The 27,977-nt window shown below is 48.2% G+C and overlaps 2 protein-coding genes across 2 annotated transcripts; both read left to right on the top strand.

The window, feature by feature from the left end:
* The first annotated feature begins 3 nt into the window (after positions 1 to 3).
* Positions 4 to 27,093, top strand: LOC135811000 (uncharacterized). Its single transcript, XM_065324366.1, has 2 exons — positions 4 to 1,051; positions 25,334 to 27,093. Exons 1-2 carry the CDS (start codon positions 4 to 6, stop codon positions 27,091 to 27,093), a joined length of 2,808 nt encoding a protein of 935 aa, XP_065180438.1.
* On the top strand, positions 27,093 to 27,977 carry LOC135810999 (integrase/recombinase xerD homolog). The gene has a single exon (XM_065324365.1). The coding sequence runs from the start codon at positions 27,093 to 27,095 to the stop codon at positions 27,975 to 27,977; it is 885 nt and encodes a 294-aa protein (XP_065180437.1).

Genomic DNA, 27,977 nt, shown 5'->3' with positions numbered 1-27,977 from the left:
TATATGGGGCAGTTGGCGGATAGATGGGCTGGTGACCTGCGCACCTTGTGTGAGATCGCCCAGACTCAACCTCATGCGGCGTATACCGTCTTCTCCAAGGCCCTGTCATCACGGTGGACTTACCACTTGCGCTCAATGCCGTTCTCGACAGACGTTTTGGAGGCCTTGGATGAGATCCTCAGTGACCATTTCCTGCCGGCTTTGCTGGGTCATGGAATTGCGCAGGCCAGCCACCAACGTCGGCTAATGGCTTTGCCTGTCCGACATGGGGGCCTCGCCGTCCCCATATTGTCGAAGACGGCGGCTGGGGAACATCAGGCCTCTGTCAGTGCCACTGATCCTCTGGTTCAGCTTGCGCTATCATCGCCTTCGCCTGACTGTGCTGGTGCGTCACTGCCTCCGCCTGCGGGACCGCCTCTGCATGATCTTAACCAACCACCTATGGGACCACCCCCGCATCATTGTGCTAATATGTCACCGCCTCTGCCTGCTGGGTCGCCTTTGCCTGCCTGTGCTGATGCGTCGCTGCCTCAGCCTCCGCGGCCGCCTCCGCCTGACTGTGCTGGTGCGTCGCTGCCTCCACCTGTGGGACGGCCCCTACCTGGCTTAGACCAACCGCCGGTGCGACTGCCTTCGCCTGACCGTGCTGCCGTGTCACTGCCTCCGCCTGCGGAACCGCCTCTGCCTGACTGTGCTCGTGCGTCGCTGCCTCCGCCTGGTCTAGACCAGCCACATGTGCGACCGCCTCCGCCTGATTATGCTGGCGCGTTGTCGCCTCCACCTGCGGGTCCGCCTCCGCCTGATCTTGACCAACTACCTGATGCCGGATCGCTCTCTGCGCTGCGTGCGGAGCCTGTTGCCGTGGGATTAGGCGTCGAAGAGCCTGGCGAGACTAATCCTAGTGGTCCGTGTGGTGTCGCTGAGGCTGTTGCTGCGGTGCGTGCTGGGCTGCGCCGGGTGAGAGCACGGCGGGACCAGATTTCGCGTGGTGTGCAGGCAGAGATTGGCCCTGGACTGTCTCCGTGCCAGCGGCTACTGTTAGAAACAGCGGGTGAGAAAGGCACCTCCAGCTGGCTGACCGCCCAACCGTCATACAATCAGCCAGTAACCATACTCAATAAATCTGATTTCCGGGATGCTCTCTGCTTCCGATACGGTTTGGAGCTGGATGGCCTCCCTGAGACTTGTGTTTGTGGAGCAACTCTAACCACTGAGCATGCAATGGCTTGTCCTACTGGCGGCTACACCATCGCACGCCATAATGATGTTCGCGATTTGCTGGCGGGTGTACTGTCGGAGGTATTGCCTGACGTGGAGGTGGAGCCGGTGCTAGCGCCATTTGATGGGGAGGATCTTCCCCATCGTACAGCCAACAGGAAATCCGAAGCTCGCCTCGATGTGAGGGCGCGGGGTTTCTGGTCCACGCAGCAGGAGGCTTTTTTTGATGTTCGGGTGACTCACCCAAAGCCAAACCTGCTGTCGCGTCCAGAAGTCCAGCGCCATCTCCAAAAGCATGAAGGCATGAAAAAGCGGGAATACGGAGCGCGTGTTGTGAATATAGACCGAGGCACGTTCACCCCGTTGGTTTTCGCCACGAATGGCATGTGTGGCCGGGAGGCAGACCGCTTTCTCAAGTGTCTTGCAGCCCAGTATGTCGATAAACACAGTGACTTGGCCTACTCGCTGGTTATGGGTCGATTGCGGTGCCTGCTCTCGTTCACTTTACTCCGTTGGGCAGTGACCTGTTTTCGTGGCTGCCGTAGCTCCTACCAGAAAAAGTCAGTCAAGAATTTCAGGAGTTATTGTTTGATGGGTCGTTAGATAGAGGCCGGTGTTTGTGAGACTGCAATCATTTAATGTTTCTTCCTTAGTGGTGTAGGTAGATTCTGTTTTGTAAGCATAGTAGGACTACTTTTGTTTTGTAAGTCAATCTCATTCTCCACGCTTTGCTGTCATTTGGTTATGTTTTAAAGTAGTTTTTATGACCTGATGTTTGTTTTTTATATTTGTAGTTCGATTGTTGACATCTTTTGTCTTTTCTTTGGGTTAAAAGGTTAACTTCATCCTCGTTTTCTTATTGCCTTGTATTGGAATTTGCCCATAAAAGTGGCTACGGTTTGATAATGCATTTTTATATTTCGTGTTTTAACATTATTTTCAGAAAATTGCTCTTACAATACCTTGCGTTTTATATTCATAATATTGTTGCCCGTAAAAGCGGCTTGGTCACATGATGATGATGATGATGATGATGATGATGATGATGATGATGATGTAGTAGTTTTTATGACCTGATGTTGGTTTTTTATATTTGTAGTTCTATTGTTGACATCTTTTGTCTTTTCTTTGGGTTAAACGGTTAACTTCATCCTCTTTTTCTTATTGCCTTGTATTGGAATTTGCCCATAAAAGTGGCTACGGTGTGATAATGCATTTTTATATTTCGTGTTTTAACATTATTTTCAGAAAATTGCTCTTACAATACCTTGCGTTTTATGTTCATAATATTGTTGTCCGTGAAAGCGGCTTGGTCACATGATGATGATGATGATGATGATGATGATGATGATGATGATGATGATGATGGCTAGTGCTGATACCTATACTAGGCTAGAGTACAGTACACGTAGTGACGTACTTCAATTTTTCAAGCATTACTATCTACTTATAGAGAATAGCATGACATCACGCTGGAGTAGCAAGTAGGTTCCTTCCAAGCCCTTGGCCCAATTGGCTCCCAATACTAGAAACAGGCACAAGCTTGAACCTGAACACTTCTTTCGATCAAGTGTGGTCTACACCCAGTCATGAGCTAGTACTAGTACTAGTACCAGTACAATGTATTGCCTACTATTGGACCTGAACACCTTGATACTAACTTACTTGATAGTGAACAAAACATGAACGACTTGCAGCTGTACATGATGGCTTCTTTTTACGCTCTACACATGTTTTGCAGTATCAATATCCCCCCCCCCCCCCCGACCACTCATTACATGTATATGATTGTAGTTCCGGATTTCAACACGAAGAGAACATCATTTTTCAACACGAAGAGAACACCATTTATCACACAGCTTGCGGCAGAGATTCTCCAGATAGTAAGAACGGTCCTTTGCAGTTTCTGATTTCATGCAGGAGACCCAGAGCAGGTGTAAACCTTCCGAACCCTTAGCGACCTCTCTCTGCAGCCGCACAACATGTTCCTCCGTTCTCCCTGCCGCTTGGCGACCTACAGTTTAGAAACTGTGATGCACTCATCGTACTCTCTGCTGGGGCTTCTCTCCTGGATCCTGCTTCACTATGGAAGGAATGAAAGTCATACAGCGAGCTTCCCGTCTTGACTTCTAGAAACCATCCTCCGAACCACTCCACAGCACTGAATCTGCCAAGTACTAGTACACAGCTTCCTGACTACCTCCAAAGAAGTACGTGATTGGCTCAGCTGTGTGACACAGAAACGTACATTTGCCATCCTCTGCTCAGCTATCAACTCCCTAACGTTTCAGTGCAATGTCCCCTGAGCGCCGCCTTTCCTCAACCTCAGTTCGAAGTAGAAGACTTTGCCTTGATTGGTTGCAAAACGCAGTGAAACGGTCTACAAAGGTCGCACCGCACTTGCCAGTATCTCGGAGTTAGTGCATTTAACCAGCAATAGCAGCACAGTTAATATACCATTGGCGATGATTTGCTTGTCGGCACCAGTAGATCCAAAGTTTCACGATTGCCACGCAATCATACTAGTTCTTCGCAAATTCCCACGCAATTAGTACTGTCTGCTTTTCGTTTCAAGCGGCTCGTTGACTACTGCATCTTGGGTCAAGAAAGGATAAGCGACAGTGAGTAAACCCAGTGGCTAAAATGCACTCATTTCGCCCGAGCATTCTGACTGTCTCTGTGGGTAGTTAGCTGATTCGTTGCTACTGTTTTTTGCTTGACCTTTACTGTCAGTGTTGTGCGCTTACTTTCTACACATTGCCGGATCTGCAATTAGGAAATGACATTCTAACTGCGTGAGGAAAAGTAGATTCGCTGACTTGTGATAACGAGGACATGTTTAATATAAACTGCTTGAAATAAGAGCTCTCCTTCTCTAGCTCTCCCGACCACTGGCAGGTTGTGCAAGAGCCTGATCCATGGCAGGTTGCTGAGGTCTAGTAGAGTGGTTGGCCGTGCTACGCTGTCAAGGTCTGATAATACTGTAGTAGCTGGCCATGCGAAGCTGCTGAGGTCTGACACCCTAGTATGTACATGTATATGACATTGTACATTCCGCTAACTGCTACATCAGATCAAAGTGCAGGGCGGATAGGGACTTGTCATCATGCCTATCGTTGTCCAGCCCAGTCTCTCCATCAAAGATTCGCTAAGCCTAAGAATCCTACCATGAGTGATAAACTAACTTCTCATCGTATAAAACTATATTTTACCAATGGACAACGTACGATGGTGGTTTGCAACATGCTACTACTGCTGGAGCGACGTTGAGTGCAGGGACGATCGTTGATCATCTACGTATCAGGTGTGGTTGTCAAACGCTTGTGGCCTTTGATGTGGATATGAAGATTTTATGCCCACTGTGCGTTCGTTATGCACCACATCTGCTGTGCACGTGGCATTACCCTATCTCAGGGAGAAATCATCAACCCAGTCATTCTGGGTAAAACTATTCCTGATAGCTGTGCAGGCCAGCACAAGAACCAGTACGCTGCACTTAACAAGGTGCTTATGTTCGTGTGCTTGATGGTCAATGGAATGAGTTCAACTGAAAGCAACGGTTCCGCAGGTCTTCGACAACCTCAGCAAGGTGGTCGGCCAGCAACAGTGGTGACGGTACTTGGCATAGAAGTCGACAGCGAGGACCAGGTGATGCGGCTACCTGACAAGAAGTTATTTGCCTTTCTAGCGGCTTTGAGTGAGTAGTCCACGCGCGCTAGCTACACAACGCGGAAACTGCTGTCGCTGATCGGAACCTTGTCCTTGCCGCAAAGGTGGTTCCTCCTGGCAGGACCTTCATCCGGCAACTCCTGTATCTTAGCTGGACAACTCTCTCAGTCTCTTCAGTCAGTAGTCAACATCAACACAAAAGCTCACTTGGACATCGAATGGTCGCGCTCCTTTGCCGCAAACTGGAATGGCCAATCCTTCTTCTACGATGTCGAGTTTTCAAAGTCCCCTGACCTTGAGCTATTCACGGATGCCTCTGATGTTGGCTTCTGCGGTTTCTATCAAGGACAATCGTTTTTGGGGCAACGGGCCGCTGAGATGCAGCATGAACCTATTGTGATTACTCGCTTCCGAGAACTGGCTTCCACAGCCAACCAGTGCCTGGTGCCAACTCCTCCGCTGAACTCGCCGCTCTGATTGCTGCCAGCAATGATCTCATGAGCGACTCAGACCTTTAAGCCCGGTATTTGCGCACACATAATCTGATGTACCCAGTTTCGGCTATGGCCTAGTTCCGGTCCCTGACCGCTACTGCCGGCAGCTCACGGCCAGTGTTCGTGTTCGTCGACGGCGGCTACTTCTCCCGAGTTTTCTCGACTAGGATCCTCAACTGCAACCGGGTGAGCTCCCATTCTGTGCGCATTGGCGGGCCCACACTCATGGCTCACCGGAGTACAAGTGTCTGTGAAGCAGCCATATGCCGTGCAGGCTGCTGGCGAAGTGCAGCATCCGATCACTATGTCAGGCGTGCAGCCGGTATACCCTCTGTGCAATGGCTAGCAGCAAAGACTGGAACAGCCCACGCCCATGTGGTGTTGAGAACAGAAGTGAGGTACTTTGTAGTGTTGTACAGTGTTGTGCCTTCCGCTTGTTGTGCAGTCCTTGTGCCGGTGTGGCTCTGTGGGTATCACTTAGGGGTTTGCCATGGTTACTTGCAGGAAGTTATGCTAATGAGCGATGCCGTGAGAAATGCTTGGTCGTAAACACTGGTTTTTGGGAGGGTCAAATGCATTTGCCTCTCAGTGTTGTGCTGTACTGTCTCAGTGTTGTGACACCTGTATGTTGTTGTGTTGTTGACCCGCCGGTTTGAGGCATGGGTGGTCAACTGTGTATGTTGTATCGGTGTGTTCCCGTTTGAAGTTGCCGGGCCACCATGTGGTTGACCCACCGAAAATGGAGGCATGGGTGGTCAACTGTGTCTATTGTATCGGTGTGTTCCCGTTTGAAGTTGCCGGGCCACCATGTGGTTGACCCGCCGAAAATGGAGGCATGGGTGGTCAACTGTGTATGTTGTATCGGTGTGTTCCCGTTTGAAGTTGCCGGGCCACCATGTGGTTGACCCGCCGAAAATTGAGGCATGGGTGGTCAAACGTGTACATGTATGTGTATCATTGAAGTTGCAATACGTACATTGCTGTGACTCGCCCGATTGCTGTTGCCGGGCACCTACGCATTTATTTGCCTACTTGTGAAGAGATATCTCTTCTGGTTTATTGCATAATTCTTGGCTCAATGTTATCCACGGTGTCGCTCGATGCAAAGTCTCGTAAATATTTATCAGACAAAATTGAAAAAAAAACTATGGCAAACCCCACTTCCTTGTATTCTATCTGCTTGGTGTACATGTGTCCACGTTTTGTACGTTTGGCACGCACATGCGTGCGTGTGTATGTGAGAGCGTGTCTGGATAAATGTGCATATTGATGTTTTGGTTGTTTTAAGTTTTATTGTGTGTATGCGTGCATGCATGTGGGTTAAATGACGAGTTTGAGCAGCAAAGCCAAGTTAGCCCACGCATGCACGTGTTTTGTCACGGTTCGTCACGCGGCACATGAATAAAAAATATTTTTTCCGAAAATGGTGGATGAAAAAATAAATCTTGCGTGGCCGCTTTGCCCTGCCTCGTGTCAGCAAAGCAACTTCCTTGTCAACAATTTCTGTCATCCAGTTAGCCAAAGTGACTCAAGGTTGTGTTTTCTCCCCTCCCTCCCTCCCTTTAGACATGACACGTCGGTATCTTGTGCCACATGACGAGGCCCCAAGGAGGGTCAAATGCATTTGCCTCTCAGTGTTGTGCTGTACTGTCTCAGTGTTGTGACACCTGTATGTTGTTGTGTGGTTGACCCGCCGGTTTGAGGCATGGGTGGTCAACTGTGTATGTTGTATCGGTGTGTTCCCGTTTGAAGTTGCCGGGCCACCATGTGGTTGACCCGCCGAAAATGGAGGCATGGGTGGTCAACTGTGTCTATTGTATCCGTGTGTTCCCGTTTGAAGTTGCCGGGCCACCATGTGGTTGACCCGCCGAAAATGGAGGCATGGGTGGTCAACTGTGTCTATTGTATCGGTGTGTTCCCGTTTGAAGTTGCCGGGCCACCATGTGGTTGACCCGCCGAAAATGGAGGCATGGGTGGTCAACTGTGTATGTTGTATCGGTGTGTTCCCGTTTGAAGTTGCCGGGCCACCATGTGGTTGACCCGCCGAAAATTGAGGCATGGGTGGTCAACCGTGTATGTGTATCATTGAAGTTGCAACACGTACATTGCTGTGACTCGCCCGATTGCTGTTGCCGGGCACCTACGCATTTATTTGCCTACTTGTGAAGAGATATCTCTTCTGGTTTATTGCATAATTCTTGGCTCAATGTTATCCACGGTGTCGCTCGATGCAAAGTCTCGTAAATATTTATCAGACAAAATTGAAAAAAACTATGGCAAACCCCACTTCTTTGTATTCTATCTGCTTGGTGTACATGTGTCCACGTTTTGTACGTTTGGCACGCACATGCGTGCGTGTGTATGTGAGAGCGTGTCTGGATAAATGTGCATATTGATGTTTTGGTTGTTTTAAGTTTTATTGTGTGTATGCGTGCATGCATGTGGGTTAAACTATATTTTACCACCTTTCCACCCTATAGTCAAACTTACTGCACGACTGTATACATAAGTTGAATTCCAAATTCAAAGTCATACTGCGAGGAAAATTAGATCTTCATTGTACACAGCAATGAACACACAGAAAATTCACTGACAATTTTTTTTAATTTTCTAGAAAGGAAAAATGACCAAGGAGCTACAAGTTACGCTATAATGTCCACTAACACCACCAGTAACTCAACAATCAGCTCATGCCATAACTTTTCACGACACTGACCGACGGTACTGACGTTCTACAACTAACTGGCTATCAGCTCTAGCAAGCCTCGGATGCGCACTCCAACATCCTTCCAAATTGGAAGGTCCTAAGTTATAATTATGACAACATAGGAGGGGAAGGTGAGGGGGGGGGGAGGTGAATTGCTCACTAAATCCTTATACAATCCTATTGGGCTCTCCATCCCAGTCCATTCTAACAGGCTTGATAAACATTTACACTGTCTTGGCCAGACGGGGAATCCATGTAGTGACTGTGTTCGACAGCTTCTACTGACTGACTTAGACAATTCCATGCCGTGATTCACAGCCCATTTCACACACACACACACACACACACACACATACACAACACACACACACACACACACACACACACACACACATGAAGTCCCATCCACGCTAGAGAGCAGAAACTAGACAATTCACAAAGCAAATAATATATCGGGGCAGAAACCATGTCTAGCAGGATAATATTCTCAAGTTTTTATCCGATACTGGAAACACATAAAATCCCAAGACATTATGTACAGAGCATACAGGTGCAAAATCCCAAGACATTATGTACACTAGGTTGCAAAACGTTCGACTTTCGTCCCTTACCCTGTACAGTAGGCATCTTTGGACGTTGTGAGTCCAACGGCGGAAAATACTGCATCGTGTAGCTGGGTAGTTGAGCTCCCGTCATCCCTTGGTGGCCTTCTGCTTCTGACGTGTTCCTTGAGGAAGACATTCCGAACGTGACAACTAGGGCAGTGTCAAACAGCCAACCGAGTCTCTGGAAATTGGCTGTACTTTTTCGACCACAATGGTAGCCAAAACAAGTGAGGTGACTGGCTCGTCCAGAGAACAGCAGCAAGTTCTGGTCCGGGAGATACGGATAGAATCCACGGAACGACAGGATAGTCCTGATCCACACTATTACAGGAGAGTGACTGCTGGAGTCTCGCAACGTAAAGAAGAATAGGAGATGACCCGTTGTGAAGCGTACTCGTGGCCTTTGACTCGACGAATGGTGCCGTTTCTGCTAGTCAGAGGGTTATATTGTTGTGCGGAATCTACCTATGCAGCGCGTATGCGCTAGTGCCGGCTGGAGTCCACGGTGTTCGTGACGTCATTCAACAGGCATTAATTTTCCCCTTTGTCTTTCGCTGTCGACGGCAGTAATGTATAGCAGTAGAGATCGCACATTGTACAACGAGCCGTTCTGAGTTCGGTATATTTTTAGTAGCAGTGGGTAGACTTACTGCAGATTCATTCATAGGAAGTAGCTTAGAGCAGACCCGCTCGTTTCGGCGAAATTGCCCCGATCAGGTTTGTGATGGTATGCCAGCTTGAAAAGGAGTAGGCCAGTGATGAAACTGCAAAAGACTCCCCTTTGTCTAACTTTCATCCGTGGTCAGCATGTTGACGCAATACGACTCAAGAGCAAGGTAGCCATTGCTATGACAATTTCGCACTCTTCACAGTCTAACCAAGTGACTTCGTTATTATTGTTACCCCTTCACTTGTACCCTATAACACCTCTTTCTCGATTCGTCGAACGCTACTCAGTATGTGGTGACGTGATGGACATTGCGTGTAATCGGTAAACACAACAACTTAGTTTGCATCTTTGTGGTCTGAACTACATTGTTTGAGCGCCAACTCGGTGCAGGATACCGGGCCTTGTACGATTAGTAGAATCCGCAGTGAACAGACACTGCAACGACACAGTTACGTGGGGTGCCTATCAAGATCTTAAGCTTTTGCTCATCGCGCCCATTGTGCTGACTATTTTCTCACGTCAGCTGATCACTAGCTAGGATTACGAGATCTCCACTCTTATTGTCTTAACATGTCGAACACGTCTACAGTAGTACAGATCACGTCCCCGGACAGCCCGGACTACAGTCAGTACAGTACAAGCTGACCTAGCAGTTAAAAGTAAAAAAAAGTAAATTATCGTGTCCGTTCCCGAAGGGAACTCACGACGGCCGCTAACACCCGATAAACCCTAGCGGCAGATGCAGCGCCTAACGGTGGGGGTGAGTGGGTAAGTCTCACAACCACTGGCACAAGTGTCGAAAACGATCCCATTAGCTGCATCCATGTGCCCCTTGTGCCTGGCCACAAGTTCCCAGTTGACTGTGGGTAGCAGCACGGCTGGAAAAACCGCTCCAAGGCAGGACTTGAACCAGGTACCTCTGGTATCTCAATCATGGTCTTTGACCAACCCACTGTGCCTGCCTTACACCACAGTAAATACATGTACACCAAGCAATATGGAGCGAGGAGATGCGCTGACGGCTTCCTTTGGTCGCTTGTAGCAATCGGCATGTACACACTGTCTACACGATCAAACCCAGGAGAATATTCATATTGCTACTTTCCTCCACGTCACGAATGTCATTGGGAATCTGGTGTTGAGAAAGGTAAACTTGCACACTTCATAGCAGCAGGGGTTATAGCCGGCTATACTACACACTGTAGCCTGAGTGTAGGGTATTATCAAGAGTACATAACCCCCCAGAGTGTGCAACGCCTGATCCAGCTCTGCATAGGGTCTTGGTCGAGCGGAATCGGATCTTTGCGTCATAATACCGTACACATCTGAGGGGAACCCGGGGAGTCGCGGGCACTCTTGGATCAAAAACAATGGTGCCCTGCCTCGAGACCGGCCTTGCGCTGGTGTGGAGCAGGGAGTCGTAAAAGCCCGGGAGAGGACACGGGATGCGCGCACGCGGACGATGTTTGCCTCGGCCAGAAAGTGAAGCACGCTAGGCCGGCGCGGCCGGATCTGCTCGATCCACGGCGTTGTGCTCGTTTTCAGGGCAGGGAGTCCTAAAATACCAATATTTTACGACTCGTTGTTGACACCATTATCCGAAACTGGTGGCGAAGGAAGCGTAAACATGATTTGTCAGACTCAGTACACATGGTACAGGATGTGGGGAGTTGACAGTGTGTGTGTGTGGGGGGGGGCGTGTGTATGTGCACATGTGCTTGTACTTTTGTGTGTGTTTGCACAGTGTTTGTGTGTGTGTGTGTGTGCGCGCATTTTTGTGCACAATTCCGTTATGAAAAACAAATGATAGGTTAAAGGGGAAGTTAAGGCAAAAATTAAAATTTCACCAGTTGTAGTCTTCGGGGTGCTGAGTCGAATGGTCTTGGTCCGAGAAAGCTGAGACGCTCCCTTCCTACTTGAATCCCAATCGAACTCGCGCACTTCCACCGAAACTGGGTGACTGCGCCCTACTAGATGGGGATTTGTATGCAAAATGTCACTAAAAGCGCCATTTCGTTCTTATAAAAGTAAGGATGACCGCGATTGGCCCATATGTTGTAGTCTTTTGGACGCTGAGTCGACTGGTTTCGGTCCGAAAAGGCTGCGATGCAGCGTTCCTCCTTTATTCCCAATCGAACATGGTTGAACAAGTGGTCACGTGCTCCTGGTTGCCCAAATCACCTGGTCACCACGCCAGCAGGCGACAACTTTCACACCAAGGTTCAACTCGAGTGACAGGACTGCACCCAAAAAAGGTCAAACAGGCTAGTAAGTTGTACCCTGCAGGCACGGTGACCAGGTGACTGGCGTACGCAGGAGCACGTGACCGCTTGTTCAACCATGTTCGATTGGGAATAAAGGAGGAACGCTGCATCGCAGCCTTTTCGGACCAAAACCAGTCGACTCAGCGTCCAAAAGACTACAACATATGGGCCAATCGCGGTCATCCGTGCTTTTATAAGAACGAAATGACGCTTTTAGTGACATTTTGCATACAAATCCCCATCTAGTAGGGCGCAGTCACCCAGTTTCGGTGGAAGTGCGCGAGTTCGATTGGGATTCAAGTAGGAAGGGAGTGTCTCAGCTTCCTCGGACCAAGACCATTCGACTCAGCACCCCGAAGACTACAACTGGTGAAATTTTAATTTTTGCCTTAACTTCCCCTTTAACCTTTTGTACACTCGCCAAGACTTCGGTTAGATTCACTGAGAACCTTTCTGGCCAACCTGGAGGCTGAGCCTTCCGTTTCCTAAACGGCTAAAGTCACCGCGTACTCAGTATACGAATAGAAAAGTGTTGTAGATAGATAGGGAACACACATTGATTGTTTTTAAAAGAATCCAGGCAATATCATAAATCATGGAACGAGTGCGTAATAAATTAATAATGCTCTATGTTGCGTTTTGACGATGCTGAAGGAAGGGAGCTGTTGCTATTCACTCACAACACACACACTCGACTGCAATTTCAGTGCAATTTCTGACACAAGTTCATAAATCCACGAGTACGAGGAAGCTCAGCAGATCTCCACAAGAACTTTCGCCCATCACCTGCAATGGAATATGGGGTGTATGATATGACCAGCGGCTAACATGGGAAGTGGCGTCATTTTCCACAAATCTCGTTTCATTCACAACCATTTGACTGCAATTCAGTGCAATTTCTGCCACAAATTCAACTCCACGAGTATGAGGAAGCTCAGCGGATCTCAACACGAACGTTCTCCCATCACCTGCAATGGAATATGGGCTCTATGATACGACCAGCGGCTAACACGGGAAGTGGCGTCATTTTCCACAAATCTCATTTCGTTCACCCCAACTCAAATAAAAGTGAAGTACAATTAGGGACTTATCTTGCATTTCCATCGCCTCAGAATAAATTAACTTCGATAAACTGAGAGAGAATGAGTGAGGCAGCTGGAAGAATTGAGGATGAAAATAGAGATTAGAAGACTCGACGGAGAAATCGTCTCCGTGCTCTAAGAGAAATCGGAGAATGTCCCAATTAGTATTTCAAGAAGACATCACAATTTTCGAAAATAATAATTTCCTTGCCTCGCTACACCGTTCCCTGGCGCAGCGTTCCCCGGCAGCGCGAGGCAAAGATGTTTTCTGGGAATGTGTGCCGTGTCCTCTCCCGGGCTTTTACGACTCCCTGGTGTGGAGTGTACGCATGACATCAGAAGATCCGATTCCGCTCGACCAAGACCCTATGCAGAGCTGGATCGGCGTTGCACACTCTGGGGGGGGGGGTTATGTACTCTTGGTATTAGACCAGCAGCAGCAGGAGCAGCCGCACATACAACAGGCATAGAGTACTCTGCAGACCTGTGTCCTGGCAAGACTAAGCACCGCCGCCATATTCTACCACCACTCTACCTGAAGTTCAACCTCATGAGCAGGCGAAACCTAGGAATCGGATACTACTAACCATAGTAACGAACCATGATACTAATACTGAGAGGCCCATGTCACGGACAAGACAGGCTTATCATGGTATTCTAGATTTGTTTCCGGGAGATCTTCGTTGCAAGGAGTACTCCGGACCGGTGCTGCCTTTCCTGGATTGGCAATAAATTCAATGAATTTTTGAAAATTCCACATAAATAAATTAATTTCACGGTTCGCGTGAGACTCGGCTTGAAGCCGAGTTTTCGTATCCATAGGAACATCACCACCCTCTAGGATCAAGGCGCAGATGCAGCTCCTAAACGAAAATTCCACATGCAGGGACAATAATAGTATTATCATCTGTTCTGTGCTGAGGACCTCTAACAGAGCGAAACAGTTGCTGTCCACAGATTTGAGTATTATCATCTGTGTGTTCAACTTCCAGAGCACTGGGATCCGAGGAGCTTCACGCTTGCACCGGTGACTAGAATATCTTCTAAGAGACGTGCTATTATTGGAGACTGTGCTTATATTAGAGATAATACGGTCGGTATGTAAGACTCAGTGACCAGTCCCCATGACCAGGCCCCATGACCAATCACGGTCCCCGTGACCAGTCAAACAGTCACAAACCCCCCATGACCAGTCACAAAATTAGTTTACCAGTCACAATGCTCCATGACCAGTCACAAATCACCATACATCTGCATGTGTAAGCACACAGTTCGTGACTGCTCGCGGAGTGCTTCATACTGCAGGATTTGTTGTGGAAACTATTATTCCCTATGAGCGGTCACAGAATACAGTTCTGACCACTATAATTCCATGCGAACGGTTGCATGCGGAATGTACAGTTGCGACCGCTCTTTCTCTGTGAGTAGTCACAGGCAGAATATAGGTATTTCTGTATTATTATTTTATCTCTTTTCAAACAATCCACAAGCCAAGAAGAGATGCGTAGACAGAAGAACCGTACTCTTGGTGATACTGATCGCAAACATGATTAATTCCTCCAGGCCATAGAGCACCCAATTCTAAACCGTATCTAACCAAAGTTATTGTCAAAGCAGCATGCCAGTTCAAGAACATCTCGTCAGACACACATATCAATACATATCCGGTGCACTCTCCCTAACAAGCAGGCTACATTGGCACCAGCAATCAAAAGAAGTTGTAGTGAGTGAATATTTCTATAAAATTAATAATAATAACTCTTTCCCTCAAAACCAGTTAATATTTTATGACTTGGGGCTCCCCGCGTGCTAGTTTGTACATGAAGTGTGTGGGTACAGTGAGGGCTGCGTCCCACCCGCCTGTGTGGATTCACAGGAAGTGTGAGTTACGAAGTCTGAAGAAAACGTTGAACGGTCTCTGCTTGGATGACGACTACACCATAGCTCAGTGGTTAGAGCATCGCTGGCTACAAGCGAGGGTCCCTGGTTCGAGTCCTGGTGGTGACAGTCAATTTTTTCTTCGGACTTTTCCCGTTTGTCTCTTTCCCTCAAAACCAGTTAAAATAATAATAATAACAATAATATTGACTGGTTTTGAGGGAAAGAGACAAACGGGAAAAGTCTGAAGAAAAAATTGACTGTCACCACCAGGATCTCTTTTTCCATTGCCCTTTTTCTTCTTACATGTATTCTTCCTTACCCTTTAGGTTGTTTCTTGCATCGTCTTCATCGCTTACATTAATCGCTGGCTACAAGCGAGGGTCCCTGGTTCGAGTCCTGGTGGTGACAGTCAATTTTTTCTTCAGACTTTTCCCGTTTGTCTCTTTCCCTCAAACCAGTTAATAATAATAATAATCAACGCAATAAATAGAGTAAGCTGCGCACTCAGTACAAACACCATTAGCAAAACTTGTTTTCATGTAAATAACGAAGCTTGTTCCTAAACGTTTTCATCGCCATCTCATCAGAGGATATTATTAGAGTATATTGAGTTTAGAGCTAATGTTGATTTGCCAGTTGTTATGAACCCTCTGGTTCTCTTAAGTATCAGGAACGAACGACCCCACACGGCACGAGGACAACTATTTATTCTCAACAGTATATTTCACTTCCATCGACTAACAACAATGAACAATGAATGAACAACGAATGTATGAATGAACACTAAAACCACCAGGTAGTTATAGCGTGAAAATGACAGCGTATATGAGAAAAGCATACACATACAACTACAGCGCACAAAGCAAACCGCACATAGCGCATGTAGCGTATACTACGTCGTAATCATCAGCGGTACGGCGGAGTCGGGATACAACTGCATTGACACGAACACAATGTCACAAGCGAGAAGGCCTTTCACTCTCGAGAACTTGTCGTTTCACAACACCAGTAATCCTCTGATGAGATGGCGATGAAAACGTTTAGGAAGTTGTATTTCTCGCGAAATATTTTCAGTTGCAAATATGGCATCTGGTGTGTTCTTTGTTGTCGCTTCTTTTCCTGACTTCTTCAGTCAGTTTTGAGTCTCACCAGTGTGGACCGGTTTTTTCGATCTCCGTAGGATTTTGCTTGAACGAACTCCTTTGTCAGGATCCCTCGACCATAATGCTTCTTTCTCAGTGCCTTTGACATCCCCTCCGATCACATCGTCGTCGGCTACCCCGCGTCCCCCGAATCGCCGTCTTCGCCATCCAACTGACCAACATCCGAGGCGTACAGGTCCCCTGCGTGACGGAATCTGACACGACCCGTGGAACGCCAGCAGTTGAAACCGCAACACCCACAGGACAAGATCCAGGAGCTGAGGACATTGTCTGGAGCGGGACTCAACCCCAAACTCCAGCAAACAAAACCCTCGCTCATACTCGTAGCCAAAAATGCTGCGAACAACAGTTTGAACAAAAAATCGAACTGTCCGCAACCAAGGCGCCACGCCCCAGGTCCGTGCAATACACCAGCAAGGCGCTATGTCATCCATCGACCATCGCGCGAGCCTGAGATACACATGAAACAAACTTCTGAGAATTGCGGAGGAAATGTTTGGAATGTTGTGGTGATGATTTGATGCTGATGATTACGCTGCACGCAAAACAGGCAGGACGAAGAAACATGCCATCTCCAGCAAAATCAATGACCACTGCAGTACCTACAGTAGCCTACAGCCGCAGCTGCCACTGGGCAATCAGCCATCGCCAGCCTCGAGATCACGAGGCCAGATGACGGATCGTGGCTGCCGCCAGTGACTATCCAGATAAGTTGAATTTATTGTATGCTTTTTCTCATAGGTTTAACAGATTGGTGCCATAGTGTACTCCAGTCACCTCCGTTCGGGCTTTGTTGCGGTCGTGAATGAAATTACTTGTTTCTGTACTCCAAGCATCCTATTATAATGGAGATTGTCTCTCCCTTTCTCTTCCTCCGGCACGCACCAAATCATTCGGTAATGAGAGTAGCGCCGCCAACCATGCCGGATTTGTATATGGCGGTATAAAGTGCTTTCTTACGTGTAGGTGGTCAGGCGTAGTTGTACAATCGAATAAGCTCCAGCTTATAGTAATCGTGCGATTACTTTACACCCCTACAGGCAATGTTTGCAATTCCAGTACTTTATGCGGGGTAGGGTACTACACTAGTTCCGCTTCCAGTATATCCATTGTACAGCGTCGGTGCATTATTTGTGCGTCAGTGGATGAATCTACAAATTCATGTATGCGAAGCGAACTTTAGTAAATGCGCGTATGGCACACTGTGTGTTGGTGGCATAACTGTGTTTCGGAATGAGTGTGCTGCGCATACTGTGCGGGCGGACAAGTCCTGCTGTATCTGTCTTACTGAACGCATTGTGCGTTGTGCTATGTTAGATCGGTCCTGCCTGATGAGTGCATCGTGCACTGAGTGTCGGCTATGATTCCTGGTGTAACTGTCCTAATTGACAAGCACATTATGCGCTGTGTGGTAAAACTGTGTTTCTGGATGAGTGTACTTCGCATAGCGTGTTGGTGGACATGTCCTGGTGTAACTGTCTTACTGGATGAACGCATCGTGCGATGTGCTATCCCAGACCAGTCTTACTTGATGAGTACATTATGCGCTGAGTGTCAGTGTTGATTCCTGGTGTAACTGTCTGAATTGACGAGCACATTATGCGCTGTGCAATGTCAGATGAGTCCTGATAGAACTGTCTCACCGAAGGAGTGCATCGGGAGCTGTGCGATGTCCAACGGATCCCGGTATGTCTGACTGGAAGAGTGCATTGTGCGCTGCGAGGTGACGGTGGATGCCCAGTATAACTGTCTTACTGGAAGAGTGCATTGTGCACTGCGAGATGATGGAGGATTCCCAGTATAACTGTCTTACTGGAAGAGTGCATTGTGCACTGCGAGATGACGGAGGATTCCCAGTATAACTGTCTTACTGGAAGAGTGCATTGTGCACTGCGAGATGATGGAGGATTCCCAGTATAACTGTCTTACTGGAAGAGTGCATTGTGCACTGCGAGATGACGGAGGATCCCCAGTATAACTGTCTTACTGGAAGAGTGCATTGTGCACTGCGAGATGACGGTGGAGGCCCGGTATAACTGTCTTACCGGAAGAGTGCATTGTGCACTGTCCAATGCCAGACGAACCCCTCTAGATCTGTCGCCCTGGATGATTGTGTTCTACACTGTGCGACGCCAGATGAGTGCCCATATAACTGTCTCACTGGATGAGCGCCTTATGCACCGTACAACGTAAGACACTTCCAGCCTGGCAGTGTCCGCCACCTCCCAATATCAATTTCTTACTAGTTGACGTATTGTGCAATGTACGATGTCAGTTGTGTCTCTGTACGATTGTGTCAAAGAATGAGTGCATTACGCCACGTACAATGTTGGGTTGAGTCCCAGTAGAATGGTCTTACCGGATGTACGTATTGTTTACCGAAAGTTATAATGTCGATTTCCAGTATCATTGTGTCTCATTGGAGGAGTGCCTGCATACTGCGTGGGGTCAGCTGTGTCCTTGTCAAAATGTCTTACTGGAGGAGTTCATTCCAGTCTTATTCGCTCATCAGATTGTGTACTATACAATGTCAGACGGGTCCCCGCATAACAGTCTCTATGGGTGCATTGGGTACTGTGTAATGTCCGCCACCTCCCAATATCAATGGCTTACTACATGTAGTTGACGTATTGTGCAATGTGCGATGTCAGTTGAGTCTGTATGATCGTCTCGATGAATGAATGCGTTCGCCACGTACCATGTTGGACGGGTCCCAGTAGAATGATCTTACCGGCTATACGTTTCGGTCACCGAGAGTTAAATATTGAGTTCCAGTTTCATTATCTGTCCTATTAGAGGAGTGCCTTGCATACTGTGTGGTGTCAGCTGTATCCCAGTAAAAATGTCTTACTGGAGGAGTTCATTCTCTACTGTGCGAAGTCAAAATAGGCCCACTGTACCAGTCCGATTGGACAGGTGTTGCATGCACTTTGCAAATTCGGATCAGACCTAACTTACTGGCTTCTTGCATAGGCTCTGTGTGTTCTGTGTGAGGCCTGGCGGCACTGTGTGAATATTCCTGGATTAATTCCAACAATTTTATGCTGTGCATTTTAATCATGCCGGCCCTATCGGGTTTCACTTGTCCCGAGTCTGTTCGTGGTACAACCCTGTACATGATTCTTGCATCCAGATGACTTACTCTGCTGTTCTGTGTGCTTTTCCTGCTTGTTCTTTCTCCTTTCTCTTCTCTACTCCCTGCTTTAGAGTACTTCAGGGGTTGGCTATGGGAGGATTGATCCTGTGCAGCTCAAACTGAACCGATATATCTGCTATCTGTGATCTTTATAGTCGCCACCTGCTGTTCAATCAGGGTTGAGAATCAGATGCCTTGTTCATGTACACTGCGTGGACGTATCACTATCAAGTCCTGGCTGTCCAGTTCCTGACACCTGAACTACTATAGACACCCTACATGCTCTCACACTCAGTTTGGTGGGTGGTTCCTCAGCACTGAACTGGGACGTGCTGCACCAGATCAGGGTGCTAGGTCCTTGGACTTTGAGAAACTTTGTGTAGGTCATAGCCTACTCGTTTTGTCCCGTACTCTCTCTCTGTCAGTCTTCCTGTCTTGTTTGCATCTCTCTGCCTTCTTTCTCGTTTTCGCCGCGCTATGCTTTTTCTGAGTCACATCTGGCTGCGGCCAACTACCCTTCACTTTGTGTGTTGTCGCTATTGCAGTCTATGTCTCTGTGTATGCCAGTATATGTGGAGCGAGAAGTTGTATTTCTCGCCGGCCGAGCGCAGCGAGATAGGCGAGAAATGATTTCTCGCGAAATATTTTCAGTTGCAAATATGGCATCTGGTGTGTTCTTTGTTGTCGCTTCTTTTCCTGACTTCTTCAGTCAGTTTTGAGTCTCACCAGTGTCCCTGCCCTCCCACCCTTTATTTCTGTGCATATTATCAATGCTTTTTATCACTGTTTGCCGTGATGTGCTTGCCATGCCTACATGATGCCTAATCGCCATTGGGGATATACACCCGGTTTTTTCCCTCACAAATGCGTCCGTCGGCGCGAGGGTTTTTTCCCGGCTGGCTCGGTCCAGGAAAATTAATCTGACGGTCCCAAGTGGTTCTGCATCATGGCCTATTTCTGCTATCCACTGGCTCGACTATTCCATCTGAGACACTCTGTTCTCAGTCCTTGCTTGCTTCCATACCTCACTGGTTATCCGGTTCACATCTGGCTGCGGCCAACTACCCTTCACTTTGTGTGTTGTCGCTATTGCAGTCTATGTCTCTGTGTATGCCAGTATATGTGGAGCGAGAATAAGCTTCGTTATTTACATGAAAACAAGTTTTGCTAAATGGTGTTTGTACTGAGTGCGCAGCTTACTCTATTTATTGCGTTGATTAAATTTTTATCTCCACGTAAGCTTAATTAATAGTGTGTGGGTACAGTGAGGGCTGCGTCCCACCCGCCTGTGTGGATTCAGAGGAAGTGTGAGTTACGAAGTCTGAAGAAAACGTTGAACGGTCTCTGCTTGGATGACGACTACACAATAGCTCAGTGGTTAGAGCATCGCTGGCTACAAGCGAGGGTCCCTGGTTCGAGTCCTGGTGGTGACGGTCAATTTTTTCTTCAGACTTTTCCCGTTTGTCTCTTTCCCTCAAAACCAGTTAATATTTTATGACTTGGGGCTCCCCGCGTGCTAGTTTGTACGTGAAGTGTGTGGGTACAGTGAGGGCTGCGTCCCACCCGCCTGTGTGGATTCACAGGAAGTGTGAGTTACGAAGTCTGAAGAAAACGTTGAACGGTCTCTGCTTGGATGACGACTACACCATAGCTCAGTGGTTAGAGCATCGCTGGCTACAAGCGAGGGTCCCTGGTTCGAGTCCTGCTAGTGACGGTCAATTTTTTCTTCAGACTTTTCCCGTTTGTCTCTTTCCCTCAAAACCAGTTAATATTTTATGACTTGGGGCTCCCCGCGTGCTAGTTTGTACGTGAAGTGTGTGGGTACAGTGAGGGCTGCGTCCCACCCGCCTGTGTGGATTCAGAGGAAGTGTGAGTTACGAAGTCTGAAGAAAACGTTGAACGGTCTCTGCTTGGATGACGACTACACAATAGCTCAGTGGTTAGAGCATCGCTGGCTACAAGCGAGGGTCCCTGGTTCGAGTCCTGGTGGTGACGGTCAATTTTTTCTTCAGACTTTTCCCGTTTGTCTCTTTCCCTCAAAACCAGTTAATATTTTATGACTTGGGGCTCCCCGCGTGCTAGTTTGTACGTGAAGTGTGTGGGTACAGTGAGGGCTGCGTCCCACCCGCCTGTGTGGATTCACAGGAAGTGTGAGTTACAAAGTCTGAAGAAAACGTTGAACGGTCTCTGCTTGGATGACGACTACACCATAGCTCAGTGGTTAGAGCATCGCTGGCTACAAGCGAGGGTCCCTGGTTCGAGTCCTGCTGGTGACGGTCAATTTTTTCTTCAGACTTTTCCCGTTTGTCTCTTTCCCTCAAAACCAGTTAATATTTTATGATTTGGGGCTCCCCGCGTGCTAGTTTGTACGTGAAGTGTGTGGGTACAGTGAGGGCTGCGTCCCACCCGCCTGTGTGGATTCACAGGAAGTGTGAGTTACGAAGTCTGAAGAAAACGTTGAACGGTCTCTGCTTGGATGACGACTACACCATAGCTCAGTGGTTAGAGCATCGCTGGCTACAAGCGAGGGTCCCTGGTTCGAGTCCTGGTGGTGACGGTCAATTTTTTCTTCAGACTTTTCCCTTTTGTCTCTTTCCCTCAAAACCAGTTAATAAGCTTAATAATAATAAGCGTTCCTGGTGAGAACAACATCAATAAGAAAATGGCTGAAAAGCGCTCGAAATATTATGACTTGAAGCGGGAGATTTCCAGGATTTGGTCCCTCACCCAGGTTGACGTGGTCCCTGTGGTTGTCGGTGCCCTGGGAGGCTTGGTGGGAGAGACTCCTCAATGCCTTCGGACTGTGCAGGGAGGAGATCTGGCTATTGTGCAACAGGAGGCTATCCAAGGTTCGATTAAAATACTGAGAACTATCCTTAACATGTAGATGCACCTCTGCTGCGTTTGCGTGTTCAATAGCTAAGAGACTTGAATAACGACTGATAAAGACTGCTATTTCCTTTGTTACTCCCTTCATTGGTTGATGTACTTTGCCCGGCTGTCGCTGCAAATTCTTTATTATTGTTTTGATGTTGGAGTTCGGATTGAGTTTCTTTTCTTTCCTTTCTTCCTCTTCCTTCCCCTATTTCTTGTCCCTTTGGTTTAGCTTTTTATTTTTTCACTTTATTTTTGCTGTCCCACCTATGGAAATATTTCCCGGTGGGTCTGGCTTATCGCCTTCGAAAGAAGTGAATAAAGGAGACATAATAATAATAATAATAATAATAATAATAATAATAATAATAAACAAAGCTCGCATCTTCACTGAAAAAAGAGAGAGAGAGAGAGAAAAAAAAGAGGTTGACTCTCTTAATTTATTATTAAACTCTCTTAATTATTTTCTACTCTTCTTCTAACAGTAGTTTGGAGGCGGTGGGAAAACAGTTTCGTAATAAGTATTCGCATGCAACGACGCAAATCCACACAATTCAGTAGACACTTCTTTTCTATCAAACGTTTTCTTTCCCTTCTCAAGAGCCTCCCTTCTCTCCTCAAGAGGAAACGAGGAAGACCAAGAAGTGAAACGAAAACGGCCATGAAATCAACAAAAACGGACATGAAATCAACGGACGTTGGAGGTGTGGACCGGAGCAACCAACCAAACAAGCCTAACGGAAGAGAACAACGGCAGGCGTCGAAGGTGACAGAGCTAAGTGATCGGACATCGTCCATCCAGCGTCATTTGTCGGGCAGTGCTAGTTGTCGTAAATTGTATAGTGATGATATCTTTTCGATTTTGACTCGTGGAAGGTCTAAGTTACATCTTGCTGTGTTAGAAGCTCTGTATATTCGTAAACTAGATCCAGAACTATGTGTACAGAAGGAGAATGTGTTATCGTTGCAGTTGTTTGGTGTCACACCTCGTGAAAGTGTGACAAGTGTTCCCTGATGTGTTCAACGTGTTTGTCTACACCTTGCAGCTGTTTGTTTTTGAGTTTTTAACACTTTAATCATTTTAACACCTATGTTGAAGTGTTGACTTTTTCCTTTCTTTCATTCTCTGTATAGTTATGTGGTTTTCAAATTAACAACATTCCCTGTACTATCCTGAAGAGAAGGGAAAGAAAACGTTTGATAGAAAAGAAGTGTCTACTGAATTGTGTGGATTTGCGTCGTTGCATGCGAATACCTATTACTCTTCTTTTCTCCGTATTTCTACCTCTCTCTCTCTCATTCGCCCTGTTTGTGGTGCAACCTAACCCCCTCGATAGGCGAAAACCTTTGTGGAATCATTAAACAATAAAATTACAAATTACAGTTACCTCTACAACAGCAGCGTTACAACAATGACCTAGCCGGTCGTCTCTGTTCTCTTCTGCCGTTTGTGCAACAACAGTAGACGTATGGGCTGTGCGTTCCTTTCTTCATTGGGTGCATGTGGTGCTGCTGCTTATCGCATGTTTGTGGTATATAGTCTTCACCAATTCGTCTCAGCGAAGCAACATGCACCGGACGAAGCGAGGAAAGCACCACACACCCATTGGTCGCCTAGTCTCCCACTGTGGATAACGCCATTGTTAGAGGAGAACTGTACCCATTTCATCCACTGTGCACATTTGTTTCGCTCGCCGTGAGACCTTTTCAAACATTTTATTAAAAATTTTGAATGGGTCGAGTATATTCTCCAAAGGCCAGTGCAAGCATGTTGCTCCTGTTGTTGTTGACATTTACAAAACGTCGCGCCATAAACAGGCGGTTTCGCATCCTTTCATACATGTGAGCGACAGAGGGAGAGAGGGAATGAGAAAGAGAGATTAATTGAAATGGGAATACTTTACTTGTCGTGAGAAATGCTCTAACCAACGGAGCGACGGGCCAGGCCAAACCTCTAAGGCGCTGACAGGTTTTTTTTACTTCAAGGCCTTGGCAATGGCAGCTCATGGCAAAAAACCTCATGACAAGCAATGTCCCGGGTTCGAGTCCTGGTGGGTCTGGCATTTTTTCTCCCTTTTCAGGCAGTTCACTTCCCCTGTTTACCTTGAATTTGAAGTTTATCCCATTCCCATTTCAGAGAAAGGCAAGCAAATAATTTTAAAAGGGCGAGTCAACCTCAAGGCTAATAATAATAATACTTGATAATAATTTGAAACTCGGGTATTGAGCCAATAATAAAAGTAGAAAGGAAAAGGACATATGGAAACGAGTTAAAAGTAACTCTCCACCACTGTAACTAGATACTATTATACAGTCAGAAAGTGAAACAACTAGGCACAAAACTGACAGAGTACTGAGACATTCGACGTCCTGACACCTAGCTTCAACACATCTCCGTAGCGCTAACGCCTTGAAGTAACGGACAGCCTTCCAACTTGGAAGGTTCAAGGTTATGGAAAGACCCAAGACGGGAAGGCAAGCGCAACGAAAACGAGCACAGGCTACAGTCCCAACGGAACAAAGAATGTCGATTGTTACTGGACGATGACGAGACCAGTAGGCGATTTGACAAAAAGTATGTCGTGTCAAACAACTTGTTTTGTAGTCAACTAGTCCATCACAATGTCATGCATGAGGAGTACTGTAGGAGTTTGGCTTTCGGCTTGTACAATTCGTTTTCGCAAAGCTTCCCCCTTCTTTACTTATCTTTGATATTTATGACCCACCCAAGTTGGGTGGTGTGCTGCTTTGCTGCTTCGAATTGTAGTTAGACCGCTTTGTCAAATCGCCTACTGGTCTCGTCATCGTCCAGTAACAATCGACATTCTTTGTTCCGTTGGGACTGTAGCTTGTGCTCGTTTTCGTTGCGCTTGCCTTTCCCTCTTTAGTCTTTCCATAACCTTGAACCTTCCAAGTTGGAGGGCTGCCGGTTAGCGCTACGGAGATGTGTTGAAGCTAGGTGTCAGGACGTCGCATGTTTCAGTACTCTGTCAGTTTTGTGCCTAGTTGTTGCACTTTCTGACTGTATAATAGTATCTAGTTACAGTGGTGGAGAGTTACTCTTAACTCGTTTCCATATTACAGTCAGTATCGCCTATAGCGTTGGTGTTTGATTTTGAGCATTTTATCACTATAAAATCGGTTGTGGCGACAAACGCGATTAGGCCGGCTGCAGGGACGCCGTAATGTCGCACTCGCCCCAGCACCATTCAAACAGTTCCCTTTGGCAGTTCACGGCACGAACTTCAACAAAGCCCCGTGAATGCGTACTAGGGGAAGGCTAGACAGCATGTCTCTAGACATCAATAGGCATCGTATGAAAAGCCAGTCAATAGCACTAAAGAGCGAAAGCCTTTGTCACGGTTCGGTTTCACTCGCGCACCGGGCCCGAGCTGCCAGCGCAAACAAATGCCGGGCGCGAGCTGGCAGCACGAACAAACACCGTACTCACACGAGACCGCTGGGCCAACGGATGGCCACAGCCATCAAAAACAGGAACAAACCCATCCACGGCTCTTTCTCTTGCTAGCTGTGCTGCTGCGTGCATCCAACTGTTTTGCAATTTCCCAGAAAGCCAGCCGCCGCCAGCCGCGACCAATAGCTCGCAGTTGCCCAGCTTGGAGACTCGGTCACTCCAGTCACTCACCGGTAACTCTACACTCACCCAGGCCAATAGCACTCACACACTCTGCCCAGCTGCTCACATCTCTCCTACACGCACCCTCGCTCACGAGCCAATCCATTTGCACACGCCTGTAACCCCCATTAACGTTTCTTACCTGCAGGACGCTTTGTGTCAGCATCCTGATCCGGCTTTTGCCTCATTCGTAATACATTCTTTGTCTTACGGGTTCGATATTGGGTTTGCTGGTCCCCGTACCTTCCGAGTCTCTCGTAATCTCAAATCAGCGATTGAGCACCCTGACATTGTCGATGCTGCCATCGGTCGTGAAATTGCCGCAGGTCGCATGGCCGGTCCCTACCAAGAGCCCCCCTTCACACTTACACAGGTCTCCGGTTTGGGTGTGGTTCCCAAGAAGTCACGGTCGGTGCAAAAATGGCGCTTGATTATGCATCTGTCAGCACCACAGGGCCACTCAGTGAACGATGGTATCCCTGTCGACAAATTCTCTGTACAGTACTGTTCGGTCGACGACGGCGTAAATCTCGCACGGTCCCTAGGCCGTGGCTGCCATCTGTGGAAGGTCGACCTCCAAGACGCATTTCGCATTTGTCCAGTACGGAAAGAGGACTGGGAACTATTATGCCTGTTCTGGCGCGGGCAATATTACGTGGACAAATGCCTACCCTTCGGCCTTCGCTCATCACCGTCGCTGTTTAACAAAGTCGCAGACGCCCTCCAGTGGGTCATGTCGCACAACTTCGACGTAGCCCCAGTCATCCACTACTTAGACGACTACCTTGGTGGAGCGACGGACTCTATCGGCGCACAGCACCAGCTTGACCGTGCCCTGGTAGCCTGCCACGACTTAGGCTTCCCGGTCAATCCAAAAAAGGTGGAAGGCCCTAGTACAACCCTGACATTCCTCGGTGTCATGCTGGACACAGAGCGCTTCGAAATCCGCCTCCCATCCGACAAGTTAGAAGACCTTCTCATTGCCCTCAAGGCTTGGCAACATACCCGCCCTACCGCCCGCAAGTCTGAATTGTTGTCCCTGATAGGTCACCTCAGCTTTGCCTGCAAGGCGGTCCCTGCGGGCCGCATGTTTCTGCGCCGCCTCATTGATCTCAGCACGACGGTCCCGCATCCAAACGATTACATCAGAATCACAGAAGACGCCAAAGCAGACATCCAGTGGTGGCTTGACTTCCTCCCTGCCTGGAATGGCGTCGCCTTCTTCCTAGAACCCACGTGGTCAGCCGCCGCCGATATGGACCTCTACACGGACGCATCTAGAGCCATCGGCTATGGTGCTTTCTTCGCCGGCCGGTGGCTCCAACACCGGTGGCAGAGGCACCAATCCCAGAGATCCATCGCGTGGATGGAGCTCTTTGCCATCGTGGCCGCAGCATCCACATGGGCACCGCAGCTGCATCTGAAGCGCATCCGCTTCCACTGCGACAACCGTAGCGTATGCGACATCTGGCTCCGCTCACGCACAAAGTGCCCCGACTTAATGGCGCTGGTACGCACTTTGTTTGCCATTGCTGCCCGACACAACTTTCACGTCATAGTCTCCCACATCCCCGGCACTGACAATGCGATTGCTGACTCTCTGTCTCGGTTTCAGATGGCCCGATTTCGCCGACTGGCACCCACAGCAGAAGACACGCCATCTCCGGTGCCCGAGAGCACCTACTCCCTCTGATGTTGGAGGGTCAGGCCTACCAGTGGCTAGGCCTGTCAGCGTCCACACGTGCCACATACGCGACAGCCTGGAAACGACTGCACCAATTCTGCCAACTAGTCGGCACCAAGGTGATTACAGACACCATCATGCTGGCGTTTGTAGCCTACCTGGCGCGTCAACATGCCGCGTCAACCGTCCGCCTGTATGTGTCGGCGATCCGGGCAATTGCCAAAGAAAACGGCAAAGATCTCTCGTCGCGAAGAGTGGACCTCGCAGTTCAAGGAGTGGCACGTGCACAGGCCAACCGAACTAAAAACGCCAGTAAGCCAATCCTCCTGCCCCACATGGCAGCTATGCGCAGGGCCCTGATACGGTCTAACCTCAACGCGACCGACCGAGCCATGGTATGGGCAGCTATTTGCCTGGGCTTCTTTGCGTGTCTCCGGGCAAGTGAGTACACTTCCACAACCGCCACGACCATGTCAGACGGTGGCCTCCGAACAGAAGACCTCTCCATCACGCCGCAGGCAATACAGGTCACAATCAAGAAGTCCAAGACCGACCAACTCGGCAAGGGTCACTCCGTCCGGCTCACAACCACCAACTCAACGGTTTGCCCGGTCAAAGCCATGCATACCTATCTATCAAGACGCCCCAACCTGCCCAATAGACCACTGTTCGTTGACAGCTGTGGCAAGTTCCTAACTGCACCAAGACTCACCCGTCTAATCCGTCAGCTACTGAGCAGCGCAGGGTACCCACCTATCCAGTATTCACTGCACGGCCTCAGAGCCGGAGCCGCAACCACAGGAGCAATGAGCGGCTTCACCGAATCCGAGATCATGAAACTCGGCAGATGGCGAAGTGCCTGCTACAAGAACTATGTACGCTGTGGAAAGTAA

This window comes from Sycon ciliatum, chromosome 2 (assembly GCF_964019385.1).
Source record: "Sycon ciliatum chromosome 2, ocSycCili1.1, whole genome shotgun sequence".
Classification (NCBI taxonomy): domain Eukaryota; kingdom Metazoa; phylum Porifera; class Calcarea; order Leucosolenida; family Sycettidae; genus Sycon; species Sycon ciliatum.
This window is presented reverse-complemented; position numbering and strand designations above follow the sequence as displayed.